The sequence below is a fragment of the Psammomys obesus genome, unplaced genomic scaffold (assembly GCF_907164565.1).
Source record: "Psammomys obesus unplaced genomic scaffold, mPsaObe1.curated_primary_1811, whole genome shotgun sequence".
Taxonomy (NCBI): domain Eukaryota; kingdom Metazoa; phylum Chordata; class Mammalia; order Rodentia; family Muridae; genus Psammomys; species Psammomys obesus.
In genome coordinates, this window is record NW_026586173.1 from 13,455,397 (window position 1) to 13,471,656 (window position 16,260).

The 16,260-nt window shown below is 50.5% G+C and overlaps 1 protein-coding gene across 1 annotated transcript in view; it reads right to left on the reverse strand.

The window, feature by feature from the left end:
- Window positions 1-6,385: 6,385 nt before the first annotated feature.
- Smarca4 (SWI/SNF related, matrix associated, actin dependent regulator of chromatin, subfamily a, member 4) overlaps window positions 6,386-16,260 on the reverse strand; it is a 46,107-nt gene continuing 36,232 nt past the window's right edge. The window contains exons 17-21 of the mRNA XM_055601491.1: window positions 9,593-9,698; window positions 9,371-9,472; window positions 8,486-8,618; window positions 8,255-8,397; window positions 6,386-6,820 (exon numbers count right to left, since the gene is read on the reverse strand). Coding sequence (XP_055457466.1) covers window positions 6,788-6,820; window positions 8,255-8,397; window positions 8,486-8,618; window positions 9,371-9,472; window positions 9,593-9,698 — 517 coding nt within the window. The 3' untranslated portion in view covers window positions 6,386-6,787. The remainder of the gene's footprint in view (window positions 6,821-8,254; window positions 8,398-8,485; window positions 8,619-9,370; window positions 9,473-9,592; window positions 9,699-16,260) is intronic.

The following is a 16,260-nucleotide window of genomic DNA, read 5'->3' on the forward strand; positions in this document are numbered from 1 at the left end:
TCAGTAATTTTCCAGTTTCTCATCTGGCCTTCAGAGTTTTACAAAACAGTGGTGTCTCACAAAATGGCATTAGCTATGTTTAACTTAGTGTGAGGCTGGGGTCTTTCACCTGGTTCCCTCAGAGGTCAGAAGAGGGCCTGGGGTCTTCTGGAAGTGGAGTTTGACCGTTGTGAGCCACCGTGTGGGTGCCGAGAATGAGTCTGGGTCTCCAGGAAGAACAGCCAGTGTTCTTCACTGTTGAGCCAACTCTGCAGCCCTTTCCAGTGGGCTTTTGCTCTGTAACCCAGCCTGGCTGGATCTCCTAAGGCTGAGGCAGCCTCCGGAGCAGCTGAACTAGTTGCACGGCGCCATTCCTACCAATGATGAAAATATAGAGTTGTTGATGGCTATGATAGTCTGAGTAAACAGACACCACAGTTCGTGTGTGTGTGTGTGTGTGTGTGTGTGTGTGTGTGTGTGTGGTGGTGGTGGTCAGGGAACAACGTTTTACAGTTGGTTCTGTCCTTCTGCCTTGATGTGGGTTTCAGGAACAAAACTCAGAGCCCGAGGCTTCTGCGGCCGCACCTCAAACCCCTGTGGAACCCGCACGCATGCGGCAGGCTGTGGGCTGCTGAGGGCCTGGCCTCACAGAGCCAAGATCAAAGGGGATGAGTCAGGGTTGTGCAAGGCCTGAGAGCCCTGGCTTTCTTCTGCATTCCTGCCTCTGTGAAGATAAGAACATTTTTCCCCTCTGGATATCGGGGAGGGGGCCCACTAACATCTCCTGTGACCTGTGAGGTCTGAGAGCTTTTGCTCAGCAGTGCTAGGGGGAGAGCTGAGTGGATCCTTTCTGCCTGAATGCAGACAAAGGCCACCAAGGGGCGGAGGGCAGAGTTCACCACCGAGGGCATACGGGCCATCATGGCAGGATGCCATGACGGCGGAAGCAGGAGGTAAATGCTTCTCAGCTGCCTTCTGTTTCTCTTCAGTCTAGGATGCCAGCCTATGGAATGGTGCCACCCACATTAGAGTGGCGTGTCTTACCTCAGTGAAACTCATCCAGAAACTCTCTCATAGGCACGCCCAGAGATTTGTCTTTAGGGTGATGTTTAGACAGGTTGTCTGCTTCAGTGGAGAAGGCTGAAGGGAAAAGACAAATCCTCCAGCTTCTCCCCTGTCCTGACATGCCATATCCAGAGTCCTTAAGCCCTAACACACATCTTGCTGGGATGAGGTGAACAAATGTCCAACCCCCCAAAGCACTGACATGGATCAAAGAAATGATGCTGCCCTAGCCCACCCTAGTGAGCCACAGGGCGGCTGCTGGCCTCGATCCTGGCTAAGGTGGGAGCCATAGTTCCTGAGCAGAAGAGAGACCTGCTCTGCCTCAGGTGCCTCCTGGGGTCTCTGGGGACTCAGGAGTGGGAGTCTCAGAAAGGGGGGAATGCGCTGGCTAGGAGGGAGATGCGGGGGTAGGAGTCTGAATAGAGTAGGAAGTGGAAGGGGTAAGAACTCTCAGACACCAGCATGGGTAAACCAACCGAGGTCAGGTACTCTTTTACTGACTGTTCACATGGCCGATGAGTGCCCTGGGCAGGGAGACTTCGATGCCTTGCAGATGGATATCCATCTGCCGCAGGCTACCAGGAAAGGGCATGTTTGCCTGTGAGCCATGTTGGCTAGAGAGCCAGGAGGATGAGAGTTTGCATAGGTTTTTTGTTGTTTTGTTTTTTGAGACAGTGTTTCTCTGTGTAGTCTTGGCTGTCATTTTGTAGACCAGATTGGCCTTGAACTCAGAGATCTGCTTCCTGGAGTGCTGGAATTACAGGCGTGTGCCACTGCGCTCGGCTCGCCTATGCAGTTCTATACAGGGCTGTAATGGTCTTATGTAGCTACTGTGATTGAGAAGGTTGATTTATGGATATCTCCAAGGCACGTGGGTATCCTCGGCTTTGCATTTCCCCTTCATCAACTATGAAGAACCTGGGGGCTCAGGATCAAAGGGGACACAGCCTGAGCCATCTGGTCAATCCTGCTAAGCCTGACAACAACAGGAAACCAAGGAGAATAAGCATCAGTTGCCAGCTTGGCAGGCAACATCTCTCGATGTGTACAGAGAGCCTAGGTGACCCTGACTGCCAAGGGCTCAGTCCCCAGTTCTCCTGGAGCTGCTGTGTGAAATCACGAAGGGTTGGTGGTCACTGCTCTGCTCAGGGTGCCTGCTGCCACAGACCAATCTTTGCTCCTTTTTAAGAAAATATACTTTGGCATTTCTTTAATCTTCCCACCCTTCTCTGCTCACATCAGAGGACTTTTGGGAATCCGTTGTTGTTGTTTTCACCTGTGGGTCCTGGAGACTGACCTCAGGTGGTCAAAGTTGGCGGCAAGCTCCTTCACCTGCCTGAGCCATCTTGCTAGCCCTATTTTTGTCTCTGCGACAGGGTCTCAGTATGTAATTCTAGCTTGAAAGTCATTCTGTATAGAAGACTGGCCTCCAACTCACAGGGACCCGCCTGCCTTTGCCTCCTGAGTGCTGGGACTGAAGGCGTGTTCTATCAGAGTCTAGAAAACAACTCAACTCTGGTTGGGAACGTTGCTTTGAGCAGAGCTTTTGTTGGGCGCCTGTGATGGTGCTGGTGGATATCAGAGGACAAGTCTATGTAACGCTGGAGCAGAGCCCAGGTCTTCGCACACTAGGTGGCCCGGGTCTGCTGACCTGCCTTGAGCAGTCTGTGTCACTTCTGACCTTCTCGGTGCTGAAGCCTGCCTGGACTTAAGAAGGAGGAGAAACTGGAGACTTCACTGTGGTTTGGAGTGAGTTTCAGCGGAACACCTGGGGTGGGAAGTAACCTGCTAATGCCATCTCTGCTGCCATTGCCCTAGCAACCGAGCTAGAGAACTCAATCAGCACCTGGTGTGCCTCCCTGTGTCAACAGGGTTTTCCCCATCTCTGGGTATGCTCTGTAACCCACATCTCTTCCCCATCCCAGAGGCAGCGCCAACTCCTGAGCACCCCTGAAACCAAGGCTTGGATCCCAGTCTTGGAGAAGGGCCCCGCCTGTACCACCCCTGAAATGGACAGAATCCCTTAGACTCTGGGATCCAATCCAGAAGGCTCAGGCACCAAGTGGGGCCAGCAGGGGTGGGGCCGGAAGGGGCTGTTACCAGCCTCAGTCAAAGGGCAGCTAGGGACTAGGCAGTCTTGCTGCCCTGTCATCACATGGCCCGTGTCCCCATGACAGCTGCCTGTGCATGTGAGCCGAATCGTGTATGTGTGCCTGGAGCCTGTGTTGGGTCATTTTACTTTCTTCTAAAACCAAGCCTAGCTTCTCGCCTCTCAGATGAGAAGGAATGGAGATTCTAGCCTCGCACAAAATGGCCACTCAGTTGTGTAGCCAACAGCACAGAGGAGCAATGTGTACAGGTACAGCAAAAGGGAAGGGACCCCGCATCACAGAGCAGCTGGGACGACGGCGGCTCTTGAGGCCACTAAGTGCTGGATGTATGGTTGCTGTGCTGCGAAACAGACACGGGAGCTGGTTTCTGACATTGAAGCAATAGCTCCAGCCTTCTGAATTTTAGTTTTTTGAGACAGGGTTTCTCTGTATGGCCTTGGCTGTCCTAGACTTGCCTTGTAGACCAGGCTGGCCTTGAACTCAGAGATTTGCCTGTCTCTGCCTCCTGAGTGCTGGGATTAAAGGCATGTGCCACCAGTCCACCAGCTCCAGATTTCTGACTGGAGAGATGAAAGGTCACATAGAAGCTGTTGGGGTCATTTTGGACTTTGCTGTTTATAATGAACAATATTATTATAACTTCTCTTTGGTCTGTTTTACTTTCCTTATAAAGGACTCACTTTTACATGTATGCATACATGTATGGATATATGTATTTAATGTGTGTAGGAGGCTCACATGTGAAGGTCAGAACAACTTGTGGGAGGGAGTTGGTGTTCCCGTCACCATGTGGGCCCTGGAGGGGCCAAACTCTGGTTGTCAGGTAAGGCTGTGCCATTACCCTTGACACCAGCTTGCTAGACCACAATTCAAAAACACTTATTCATTTTTATTTTATGTACATGAGTTAGCCTGCATGTGTACCATGTGCCTGCCTGGTGCCGGAGGCCAGAAGGTGTTAGCTCCCACAAAACTCAAAGTTACAGGCAGTTGTGAGCTACCTGTCATGTGTGTGAGGGAAACTGACCCCCGGGCCCTCTGCAGGAACAGCAAAACAAAACAAAACAAACAAAATTGGTGTTTTCAGTGCAAGGGCACAACTTGAGGGCTGTTGGACCTCTCCTTCCACCACCGAGGCTCTTCAGATCAAACTCTGAATGTTAGGCTTGGAAGTAAGCACCTTCGCTTGCTAGGTCATCTCTCTGCTCCCTGGGACATTTAATTTTCGAGACAGGTATTCTCTGTGTAGATCAGGCTGGCCTCGAACTCACAGACATCTGCCTGCCTCTGACTCCCTGAATGCTGGGATTATAGGCCTGCACCACCAAGCCAGGTTTAGGATATTTTACTTATTTTTGAGACAGGTTCTTATGTATCCCAGGCTCTCCTTGAATGCAAAGGTATCTTGTCTGCAGGGCTGAAAGCATGCACCACCAAGCCTGCACGTGTGTGTGTGTGTGTGTACCTAGAGCCAGAAAAGGGCACTGGATCCCCTGCGATGGGAGTAACTGATGGTTGTGAGCCTTTCTGTGGGTGCTGGAAATGGAACTTGGATTCTCTGGAAGAGCAGCAAGTCCTTCTAATTGCTGAGCCTTCTCTCCAGTCCCTAGAACTTTTTTTTCTTCCTTTTCCGGAGACAGGGTTTCTCTGTGTAGCCTGGCTATCCTGGAACTCAGTCTGTAGACCAGGCTGGCCTCAGACCCAGAGTTTTATACCTGCCTGCCTCTGCCTCCCAAGTACTAGGATTAAAGCCTACAATTGAAACTGGCGTCTTATTCCAGAATACCAGGAAACTGAACTAGCCAGGTTTGATAATCTCAGCATTTGGGATCATCAGTTCAAAGCAAGATGGAGCTACATAGTGAGTTCAAGGTCAGCCTGGAGTACAGGGTATACCTTTAATCTAGAACTTGGGAGAAAGGGGCAGATATCTCTCTATGAGTCTGAGGTCAGCAGGGTCTACACAGAGTTCCAGGACAGCCAAGGCTATTACACAGAGAGACCCTATCTCAAAAAACAAAAACAAATAAGCCCAGCTGCCTTTGTCTCCTGAGTGCTGGGATTAAAGGTGTGTACTATGATGCCTGGCCCCAGAACAAAACAAAAAACAAAAAACAATTTTTTTTTTTTTTTTTTTAAATCAGGGCCTATGACCTCTTGGCTATCCCGGAATTGACTATGCAGGCCCTGAAATCACAGAGATCTTCCGGCCTCTGCAGCCATCCTCTTCTTCCCCTCCCAACCAATGTCTTGTGTCTGTGGTTTTCCCCACTGGAGTAGAGCTGTAACACTTTGGGAGAGCTTCCTCTCAGCGCTGTAACACAACCGTAGCTCCCAACAGAGCTACAGGTGGAACAGCAAAGGCTGGACAGGAAAGGGGAAGTGGAGACAAAGGAATGGCTGCAGCCAGAACTGTGGCTTAACGGCCCAGGGCCAAGCTAAGGCCTAGTTTTTCCTTTCTTATTTTAAAAGATTTGTTTTGTGGACTGCACAAAGTCAGAGGTCAAGAGTTCCTACACTGTTGCAAAGGACCAGGGTTTGGTCCCCAACACCCACATCATGTAACTGCAATTCCAGGAGACAACGCCCTCCTCCTCTGACCTCCACAGGCTCTAGAAATGCACATGGTACAGGTCCACATACTTACATGCAGGCAAAACACAAAGTATGTCTAATAATTTAAACAAGCTTTGTATATGGTACGTACAGTTCGTAAGTGAAGGTGTGTGTGTGGAGGTTAGAGAGCAGTATCGGTGTGGGCTCTGGCTCATTTGAGGCAAGGTCTCGTTTGTCGCTGCCCTGGCATGCTGGTCGGAGAGCCTGCAGCTCCTCTCTCCTCCACCTTAGCGCACAGGACGGCTGGGCTGTGCTGGAGGCTGCGCTGCAGACACTTCACCCCAGCCCAAATCATGAACCTCCCCCTTGGGGATGTGTGTACAGCAGTGTGTGTATGCGTGTTCAGTTTGTATACATGCACGCAGAGGCCAGAGGGGGATGCTGGGTGTCATCTTTGACTGCTTTTCACCATATATTGAGATGGAGGCTTTCCCTTGACTCCACGGCGTGCTGATTTGGCTTGCCTGGCATGTGTCGGTGGTGGGGATGCAAACCCCAACCTGTACTTCTCCCATGGCAGCACTTGGCCCACAGGCTAGGCCCAGTTCCTAAAGGTCTTTCTTCTCTTTGGCTCCAGGTCCTACCGACAGCAAGGAGTACAGGGAGGCCAGCGGTGGTTTGTCCTTGGTTTAATTTATTACTGTCTGACTCCAGTGACACTGACATACCCGCGGGGCCTGTGAGCCTCTGGAGAGTCGGCCCTGTCCAGTAAGATACAGTACAAGGAGTGGACGGCACGCGCATGCATCCACGCTGAGCTACAGTGACCGGGGCCCGGAAGGTGGATGGTGCTCCCAAGAGGTCCCCTCGCTAGACAGTTAATGCTGGTAGAGACTCGAGCCGGGCCAGGCCAGGGCCCACAGACAGCCTATTTTTCTCTGCCTAAAAATGTGGAAGATTGCATGTGTGCAGTTCTCCAAGTCCGAAACTACATTTGGTGCTACCCATCACGGCTAAGGGCTACTCCATCTCGGCTGGGACGCGCGCCTCGGGGTCAGGACTCAGGAATGTCTGGTTCAGTCTTCCTCACTGCCACTTCCTGAGCGGTCCTGGAAGAACAGGGAGACAGGCTGTGAGTAGGCTGCTGCTTAGGCATGGTCCTGAGTCCATGGTGTTTCCAGTGTCGTGGAAGGGCCTATGGATCTTGGATCTGAGGGAATAAATTATCATGATACAGAAAAAACAGCACCACAACTTGGACCCTGCCCTGCACCACGGCAGCCCTGCTCCCCTTGTGCCTGTTGTATGGGAAAGGAACAGGGTTGAAGGACAAGTCACCATGGAACCCTCCAAGAGGCAGCTGGCTCATTATAGCCATTCTGAGTATGAACATGTGTTCTGTCTTCTGACTGCCATTTTGGTAGTTGTCTAATAAGGCCCAGACTGGCCCCAAACTTGCTTTGCAACCAAGGACGGTAATTAACTCCTGATCTCCCTGCTGCTACCTCTAGGTCCTGGGGTCACAGGTGTGCACCACTATGCCTGCAGTCACTATTAAGATATATTTTTAGGGCAAAAGAAACGGCTCGGTGGTTAAGAGAACTGGCTGCTCTTACAGAGGACCTGAGTTCAGTTCCCAGAACCCAAATGGTAGCTCACAACGTCCTGTAACTCCAGTTCCAGAAGATCCAATGCCCTCTTCTAGCCTTCATGATCACCAGGTAAACATGTGGCACACATACATACACGGAGGCAAAATATCTCTATATAAAAACAACAGATAAATCTGAAATAAGCAAACAAGAAAGTTTTGTTTTTGTTTTTCTCCCATTAAGGTCTCTACATAGCTCTGGCTGGCTTGGAACTTGCTAAACCCATCAAGCTGGCCCGGGAGTCAGACAGCTGCCTGCTCGTGATTGCTGTGAATAAAGGTGCACAGCACCACACTTGGCTACTTTTGTTTTCAATTATCTAGTGGAGAGGTGTGTGTCTGTGTAGGCATACGTATGTATGCCATGCAATGCCCCTGGAGGCCGGAGGCCTGAAATACGCTGCTGCTGGGGTTGTATGTAGTTGTGAGCCACCATTTTATTTTATTATTATTATTTTTGAGACAGGGTTTCTCTGTGTAGTTCTGGACTCACTTTGTTGACCAGGCTGGCCTTGAACTCATAGCAATCCACCAGCCTCTGCCTCCCTGACTGCTGGGATTAAAGATGTGTGTCACAGCAGCCGTTCTCTTCATTTTTAACTCACAGGTCTTATGCAGTCACTGTCCCATATAAGCCAGAGAAGAAGCCCGAGGACCCTGCCTGTGTCCCATGGCAACACATGTCCCGGTAATCACAGTGCTCGTGGTTGTCCTCTCCTGTCCTGCCGAGCTGCTCTGCAGGCTGCACCAGAAGCCCAAAGACCACTGCTCGGAAGCCTGGGTGCTACCAAAACTAGGCACATCACTGCGGCCTAGGTCACAGATTGGTCTGGACTGTGTGTGAACTGATTAGGGTGAGGTATGGCCTAGCTAAAGGCTACAATGACCTTACCTCTTCCTGTTCCTCCTCACTGTCATCATCGCTCACGACTGGCTTGGCCCGGGATCCTCGGCTTGGCCGCCGCCGGCCCCCCTTGAGTCGGTCTTGGGCCTTCTCCTTGCGGCCCAGTTTGATCTTGACCTTGACAGAGCGGGCTGTGGGCAGTAAGAAAGGACACTGTTAGGTGAGGCAACAGCTGGCTGGGAGCTTCTCGCAGGCTCTCTGTCTCCTATCTGTACTCACACTCAGACTCAGAGCCTTCCTCCTCGCCCTCTTCCTCCTCCTCACTCTCCTCGCCTTCACTGTCATCTTCTTTCTCAATTTTCTGCCGCACACTGGTGAAGACAGACTGCAGGACGATGGAGTCCTCATAGATCTGCAAGGACACAGGGCTCATGTGGCTCTCTATTGGAGCCCTGCTGCTCAGCAAGGCCACCCACAACCTTTCCTGGATGACGAGGGCTGGGAGGTTTGTGTGCTGGCCACAGTTTCTCGCTCACTGAGCACTTTTCAAGGCCATGACGTTTACAAAGACGAATGGTGCTAGAAACACGCAATCCTGTTGGCATGGTGTTACCTTGACCTAACAAAGGAAAATCCCTGTCCTGGAAGCCACCCCCTCAAGAGGTGAGAGGACTCTGCCAGAGGCAGGATGGGCTCTACTGCTGGGCATTTAGTGACAGAAAAGGACACCTGGTGTAGAAAGTCGTTTAAGAGTCTGTACAGAACTAAAGACAAACTTGGAAGAGAGCTGGCTCAGAGCTAAGAGCACCGCTGCTCTTGTAGAGGGCCAGGCTCGGTTCCCAGCATCTGCACTGTGGTGCTCACAGTGACTTGTAATGCTCCAGGAGATTCAATTCCTTCTTCTGCCTCTGCAGACACCAGTCACAAATGCAGTGCAGACACGCTTTCAGGCAAAGCAGCCATGCATATGAAAATAAAAATCAAGTGCGAGACAGCCACCCTGGCTGGTAGGCAGTTGCCTGTGGGACCTTATACTACTAGGGAAGAGGACACTGCTCTCAGCAATAGCGCAGCAGCCCAAATTGTCCAAATCAAACAAACACAACACATTAGTTGTAGAGGGGTGAAGGGCAGGTGGCATGATGGGGGCACACGGGTGCTCACCAAGGAACCCTCAAGGTTGAATGTCTGTGCATTCTGGCACAGCAGCATCACATCCTTCTCCAGGTCATTGAGGCTGCGGTACTTGTGGTTGCGGATGCGTTCCTGTAAGGAGGGGGAGGGCGGTCTAACTCTGGGCACCCATGGCCCCCTGCGTGCCCATGCTGTCACTGCTGGGCTCACGGGGCTGTCCTCCCACAGCCCCAGATTCTTGGCCCCGCGCACCTTGATCTTCTTGAAGTCCACAGGTTTCCGGATGAGCTCATAGTACTCAGGAAGCTCCTTGCGCGAGGGAAGCTGGATGAACACCTCGCTGAGCTGACGTCCACTACTGCTGCAAGGCGACATGGTGTGTGTCACTCCAGGCGTTAGTCCATCACGCCAGAGAGACACTGCACCACCACACAAGAGCAGAGGATGACAGTTTAAAGACCTGGTGGTTCTTTAATCTTTCTGAGACAAGCGTCTCACTATGCAGACAGGCCAGGTTCACACAGGCATTGGCGGGGTGTGTGTGAAGTCTGGTGACATCTCAGCCTAGCCCTGGAAGGAGCGTCATGCCGCCACTCCTAGGGCACATACATCTGTCTAGGCCACTCTCCTTCCCATCAGTAGTCTCACTCTGTAGAACAGGCTGGGCTCAAATTCAGAGATCTGCCTGCCTCTGCCTTCCAAGCGCTGGGATTAAAGATGTGTGCCACCACACCGATCTCATCCTACTTTTTATATATGAAGAGCAGGACAGGTTCCTTCTTGAGGCCACAGCACTTAGCACAAACCCCAGAATGACAAGGATGAGCACAGCTGTGTCCTAGGTTCTGCTTCCTCCAAGGATGCAATGTGGTGTGGGACCACCCTGGCAGCCGTCTTGACTCCTGATCCTGAAGTGCTCACCTTAGTGGCCCCTGTACCAAGTAGTGGAAGCAGGCTTTGCACCCAAGAGGAGCAGGTGGGGCCACAACCACCAGCAGAGGGAGAGAACCAGGATGCACCTGTTCCCTGGCCTGGCCAACCACCTGACCCACAGTTTCTCAGCCCCTCAGGCTCCCAAATGGCAGGACAAGCCAATGAGTGGGGAGAGGAAGCCAGGCCAAGTGGAGCCAAGAAGCTGGAGGGGGTCCTTGTGACACTGAGCTCTAGTGCCACTTCACCAGCATATTTGCATTCCCAACTACCTTTCTTCTTTCTCACACAGCTCAGGCTGGCTTCCAACTTGCTGTGTAGCCAAGAAGGACCTTCAACTTCACTCTTCTTAAAAAACCCTAACTCCAGCCAGGCATGGTGGCACATGCCTTTAATTCCAGCACTTGGGAGGCAGAGGCAGCTGGAATTCTGAGTTTGATGCCAGCCTGGTCTACAGAGAGTTCCAGGGCAGCTTCGTTTACAGAGAGAAACCCTCAAAACCAACCAAACCAACCACATGCACACACACAAACGTAGACAGACACACAAAACCAAAACAAATAACTCCCAAAACCCTAAATTCAAAATAGGTTGGGGTAGCTGGGCATAGTGGTGCATACCTTTAATCCCAGCACTCGGGGAGGCAGAGACAGACGGATCACTGTGAGTTCAAGGCCAGCCTGGCTTACAAAGGGAGTCCAGGACAGCCAACCTATCTTGAAAAAACCAAAATGTCAAATAGGCTGGGGTGCTGGTATATACCTTTAATTCCAGTGCTCAAGAGACAGAGGCAGGAGGGTTTCTATGAGTTTTGAGGCTAGCCTGGCTTACGTAGCGACTTTCAAGCCAGCCAATGCTATGCAGTGAGACCTTCTCTCAAAAAGCCAACAAACTGAATACCATGTTCCAGTGGATGTCTCATAAATATGAGTCCACGGTCAGCACAAATTGGTCTTGGTGGGTTATATGAAAAAAAAAAAAATGTTAGGAGGTAGAGGTAGATAATGAGTTAGGGTGAAAAATAGGCAGTGACTATCATCAAAATACAGAAAAGCAAACGTATTTTAAGGAGCATTCCAAAAGGCTGGGTGTGGAACTCAGAGGTAGAGTTTGCTTAGCACACAGCAGACCAGAGCTCCATCCCAGCACCACAAAAAGGAAAAGACACCTAAGTGACTAAGCAGGCCACTAATCAGGGCTCATCCTGGTATGGTGGACACAGCTGGTCCTCATTTCTGGAGATAGTGACACAGAAGTTTGAAGACCTGTTGTGGAGGCTGACTCCTGAAGCCCTCTCTCCCAGAGGCCCCTCCCCCGCCTGTGCTCTTCTCAGTGCATGCAGGTCACCACGCCCTGATGTACTCGAGAGTCCCTTGAACACAGATCCAGACAGGAGATGCTTTCTCCCTGCCTGGCACGCGCCATGCAGAGCAGCTGCCACTGCACCACAGCATCTGCCTGTATGCTGCTCCTTTTACTCTGCTGAGAAAGCAAACATTCTTGAAAAGTTCCAGCCCTGTCCCTGCTTGCTTCCGCCATCCAGCATGGGAACGTGGACATGCCTGACCTGTGTCTAGGAACTAAGTAGCCTCCATCTCCTGGAGGGCTACATATCCAGCACTAGCCTCCTTCTGCTCCTTCTGTCTCCAGGCAACCGATGTGGCTTAGCCTAGCTTCCTGTACTTGCAAATGCCTGCTGTGGGAACTTCTTTTTATTACTGAAGAGCACTGGCCAGGTCTCCCTAATCTAGACATGCCCCAGCTCGGGCTGTGGACTTTTCTAAGCAGAGCTCTCCTCCTGATTGCAGCAGTGATCCCTTCAACCCTGACCTTTAGCAAGAACCGTTTCCCACTGATTGCAGACAGCTGGCACAGGCATGACTAGAACTTCCCAAGTTGGTAGGGCCCAGGAGTTCAAGGATAGCCTGGACAGCTCAGCATGTCCCCAGTGTACAGGCTTGCTTGAGAGCTATCCCACCCCTTTTCAATTCAGGTAACTCAAATGCAGAAGGAAGAGTCTGGAGTGTTTTGAAATAGTTCCCTCCCCCTCAGCTCTGCTCAGTGCACTTTCTTGTCTCAAGTTTCCCATGGTGTTCAGGCAGTTTGGACACTGACGCATGGGCATGCCTGTCGGAGATTACCTTCATTGTGCTAACTCAGACAGGAAGGCCCAGCCTAAAAGTGGGCAGCACTGTTCCCTGGGTTGAGTCCTGAATTGACAGGAATGGAGAAGGCCAGCTGAGCAGGGGGCATGCATGCATGCATTCATTTCTCTCTGCTGTTGACTGTGGGTGTGATGGGACTAGTTCCTGTCCTGACTATCTTCCCTACAAAAACAGACTGTCCCTGAACTGTGAAGTAAGGGAAACCCGTTCTCCCTCAGCTGCTTCCTGCACCACTAGGCCAGGTGATGACAAAAGCTGCTGCAGCCATTCTCCTGTGGTGCGGAGATTATTTCCAGGGAGGGGCTGCCCATCTAGGCCAGTGGCTCTCAACCTTCCTAATGCTGCGACCCTTTAATACCGTTCCTTGTATTGTGGCCATAAAATTATTTCATTGCTACTGTAATTTTTGCCACCGTTATAAACTATATTGTAAATACGTGATCTGTGACCCTCAAAGGGATTGCGACCCACAGGTTTTGAACCACTGACCTAGAGAAAATTGCCAGTCTCTTGGGTTGTTTAATATGCCCAGCCCGACATCCAGCGACACCTTCTCTCATGGTTAAGTTGTGTTGTCCACCTGACATTTACTGTTCTCTGTCTCCAATCCTGAGGTGTCCTGGGCTGTAAACAGGAGCAATGTTGTCTGAATTCTGGGTCCCTCCCTCTACATATACCTGGCTGGCCTGCAACTCACTATATAGCCCAGACTGGCCTCAAAGTCACAGAGCTCTGCCCATCATACCCACCTCTTCTAGAAGTCTTCAAAGCAGTAGTTACAGTTCTCAGCTCTGCAGTGCATTTCATGCCATTCTGGTCCGGGCTATAACATGGCACCTGGCACCAGAGCTCAGAGCCCTGTCATCCTGTGATGAGCAGTGAAGCTGCTGGATGACAGCTACATTTGAATAGAAAATTCTGCTTTGAGCAAGTGAGGCCACACAGCTCACCATGCAAGCATCCATTTGCCTTTGTGCAGCAAGTCCACATGGCGATAACACCCCCTGCTGCTATCTGCCCCTATGCACACAGGCAGGTAGTTCCTGGGGGGATCTTGGCCCTCCGTTATAATTCAGTTTGGAAGCTGATAGTTGTGATTAGACAGACCATGGATGGTATGAGAGTCTCTTCCTGGAAAGGAAAACAGGTGCATGTCCCGAGGGCCTGAGGAACAGCACCACTGAGGAATAAAGGCCTGTACACTACCCTTCCCCTTTCACAAATGTGAGTGGGACCCTAGGACTGTGCACAGGCAAGGCACTCAGGCTGTAAGGACCTCTGGGCCAGTCAACAGTATCATACTTTGGGGGCTCAAACTTCACAACTGTGATGCACTATCATGTTGTCTCCCTCCCAATCTCCAAGTCCATTTGCCAAGTTTCCTAGCCAGTGAGAAGTGAATACATCATAGCTCTTCACACACTTAAACAGCCTCCTAAGCTCTTCAGGACTGTTCACTGACATCAGCACTGAGTGCCACCTCCAAGAAAACCTACCACACACCTTACCTTGACGCAAATGTCATAACCCTGAGATTTCTGGCCTAGAGTACTCCTAACTCCACCCACATTTTGCTTGTGATGCTGGTGTTGAACCAGCCTTGCAAACACTGGCCAATGCTCAGCCACAGAGCAGAGGGCCTATGATCCCGCCACCTCTGCATCCTGGAGTTGCTCTGGGTGAAGGGATTGGCTGAGCTTGGTCTCAAGGGCTCTCCTTACACTGACGTAGCTTCACGCCGAGTGTCACAGGTAGCACGTCTTGCTCCTGCTAACAGGTACTGGAGCTGTGTCTACCAGCACATATCTTTAATTCTACTAATCCTAGTAGAATTAAATTCTACTAGGATTAGAATTACTTTAACTCTACTAATCCTAGTGCTTGGGAAGATCTCTGTGAATTCTAGGTCAGCTTGGTCTACATCATAGTGAGACCCTGTCTTAGAAAGAAAGAGGAAGAAAAAAAGTTAAGACAGTGGTGGTGCACATCTTTAATCCCAGCACTTGTGGAGCAGAGGCAGGCAAATCTCTGAATTCGAGGCTAGCCTGGTCTGTAGAGAGAGTTCCAGGACAACCAAGGCCGTATAGAGAAACCCTGTCTCGAAAAATGAACAAGAAAAGCCAACCAAACAAACAAACAAAAAAGCTCCCTGGAACAACGTGATGGCTGGTTTTAATTGTCACCTTGGACAAATGAGTCCCAAATCAGCTGGCAAGAATCTAAGTGAGGAGCTATTTGGAGCGGGTGAGCTGGTGGGAATGACTGTGGAAGACTGTTTTGATTCTGTTTACTGAGTGCTGGGCCTTTCCACTGTGGTCAGTTCCCTGGTGTGGGTTCTAGACTGAGTAAGAGCAAAGAGGGTGAGCGGAGTAGAGAGCATGCGTGCATTCGGAGCTCTGCTTTTGACTGTGGATGTAATGTGAATAGCTGTTGGAAATTCTTGTCTCCTTGACTTCCCTGCTCTGAAGAACTGGAATTGTGAGCTAAAAAGCCCTTTTCTCCCTAAAGTTGTATCTTACCACAGCCATAGAAATAAAGTCAGGACAGACACATTGGGAGAAGAAGCACTTGGTCACAGGAAACCCTGCCAGGCACCAAGCTGGCAGCAGGTGGATGGGCCCAGGCTGTGGCACCCACTACAGCTCTTTTCCTTTCTTGACCATCATGCACTGAGGCCACAACCTGGCATCTCTGCTATGATCTGTGTTTCAGGATACACAGGGAAGCTGAACAGTACCTTAAAGGCTGCTAACACCCTGCAGCCTTTTCCAGTCACTGTCAGAATCTGGCTTTGCTCATGCACGGGGAAGGGGGCTTGCTTGACACACTTGCTGCAAATAAACATGTATGGTGTTGTGATTCATTTCTTTCTCTTCATGATGTTCTGGGCTGAAGAGATCTTAAGTCATTTACATGGCCTTACTGTCCTGTTGAAGAAGCATCTACCTAGTGTCAATCACATTAGACAGAGACATGTGTACTTTGAATATGTTCCCACAACTCCTCAGACCACTAGATCTGAACTGGTCACCCAGACAAGATGTTCTCTGCAGTTGTTCTCAGCATTCCCAGCCTGTCCTGCCTGCCTGCTGTCTCCCTGCCACAATAAGCCATGAGTCACCAACTACACACTCTGTTCACAACTTATTGGCATGAGAACAAAGTGTGACGAGATGGGCACATAGGAAGAAAGATGTGCAGAGGTGGCAGAGGAGCCCCACTACAGACAGACACAATCTAGAGCCCAGGAGTCAGTTACTGAGGCCCTACCAGGGAGGACGATGATTTAGTTTATGGGCCTCTTGGGAGCCTGAAGCCTGGGTGGGGCTCTTGACAATGCTGTCACCATATAGACAGGGCCTTCCTCCACACCAGCTCAGCTATTCAAAAACAGCTACTGTCTAAGTATTTTCTTTCCTTTTGGTTTTTCAAGAAAATGGTTTCTCTGTGTGGTCCTGGCTGTCTTGGAACTTGTTCTTGGAACTGTCTTGGCCCCAAACTCAGAGATCCAGCTACCTCTACCTCCTGAGTGCTGAGATTAAAGGCATGTACCACCACTGCCAACAAATCAACAAGTCTTTTTTTTTTTTAAATATGTATTTATCTTTATAAGTGCTCTTTATATCTTTATAAGTATATAAGTGCTCTATCCGCATGTATACCTGCACAGCAGAAGAGGGCATCAGATTCCAGTATAGATGGTTGTGAGGCACCATGCGGTTGCTGGAAATTGAACTTGGGACCTCTGGAGGAGCAGACAGTGCTTTTAACCAGTATGTCTTTTAAAGACAGAGTCTCACGTGTCCCAGACTAGCCTTGAATTCA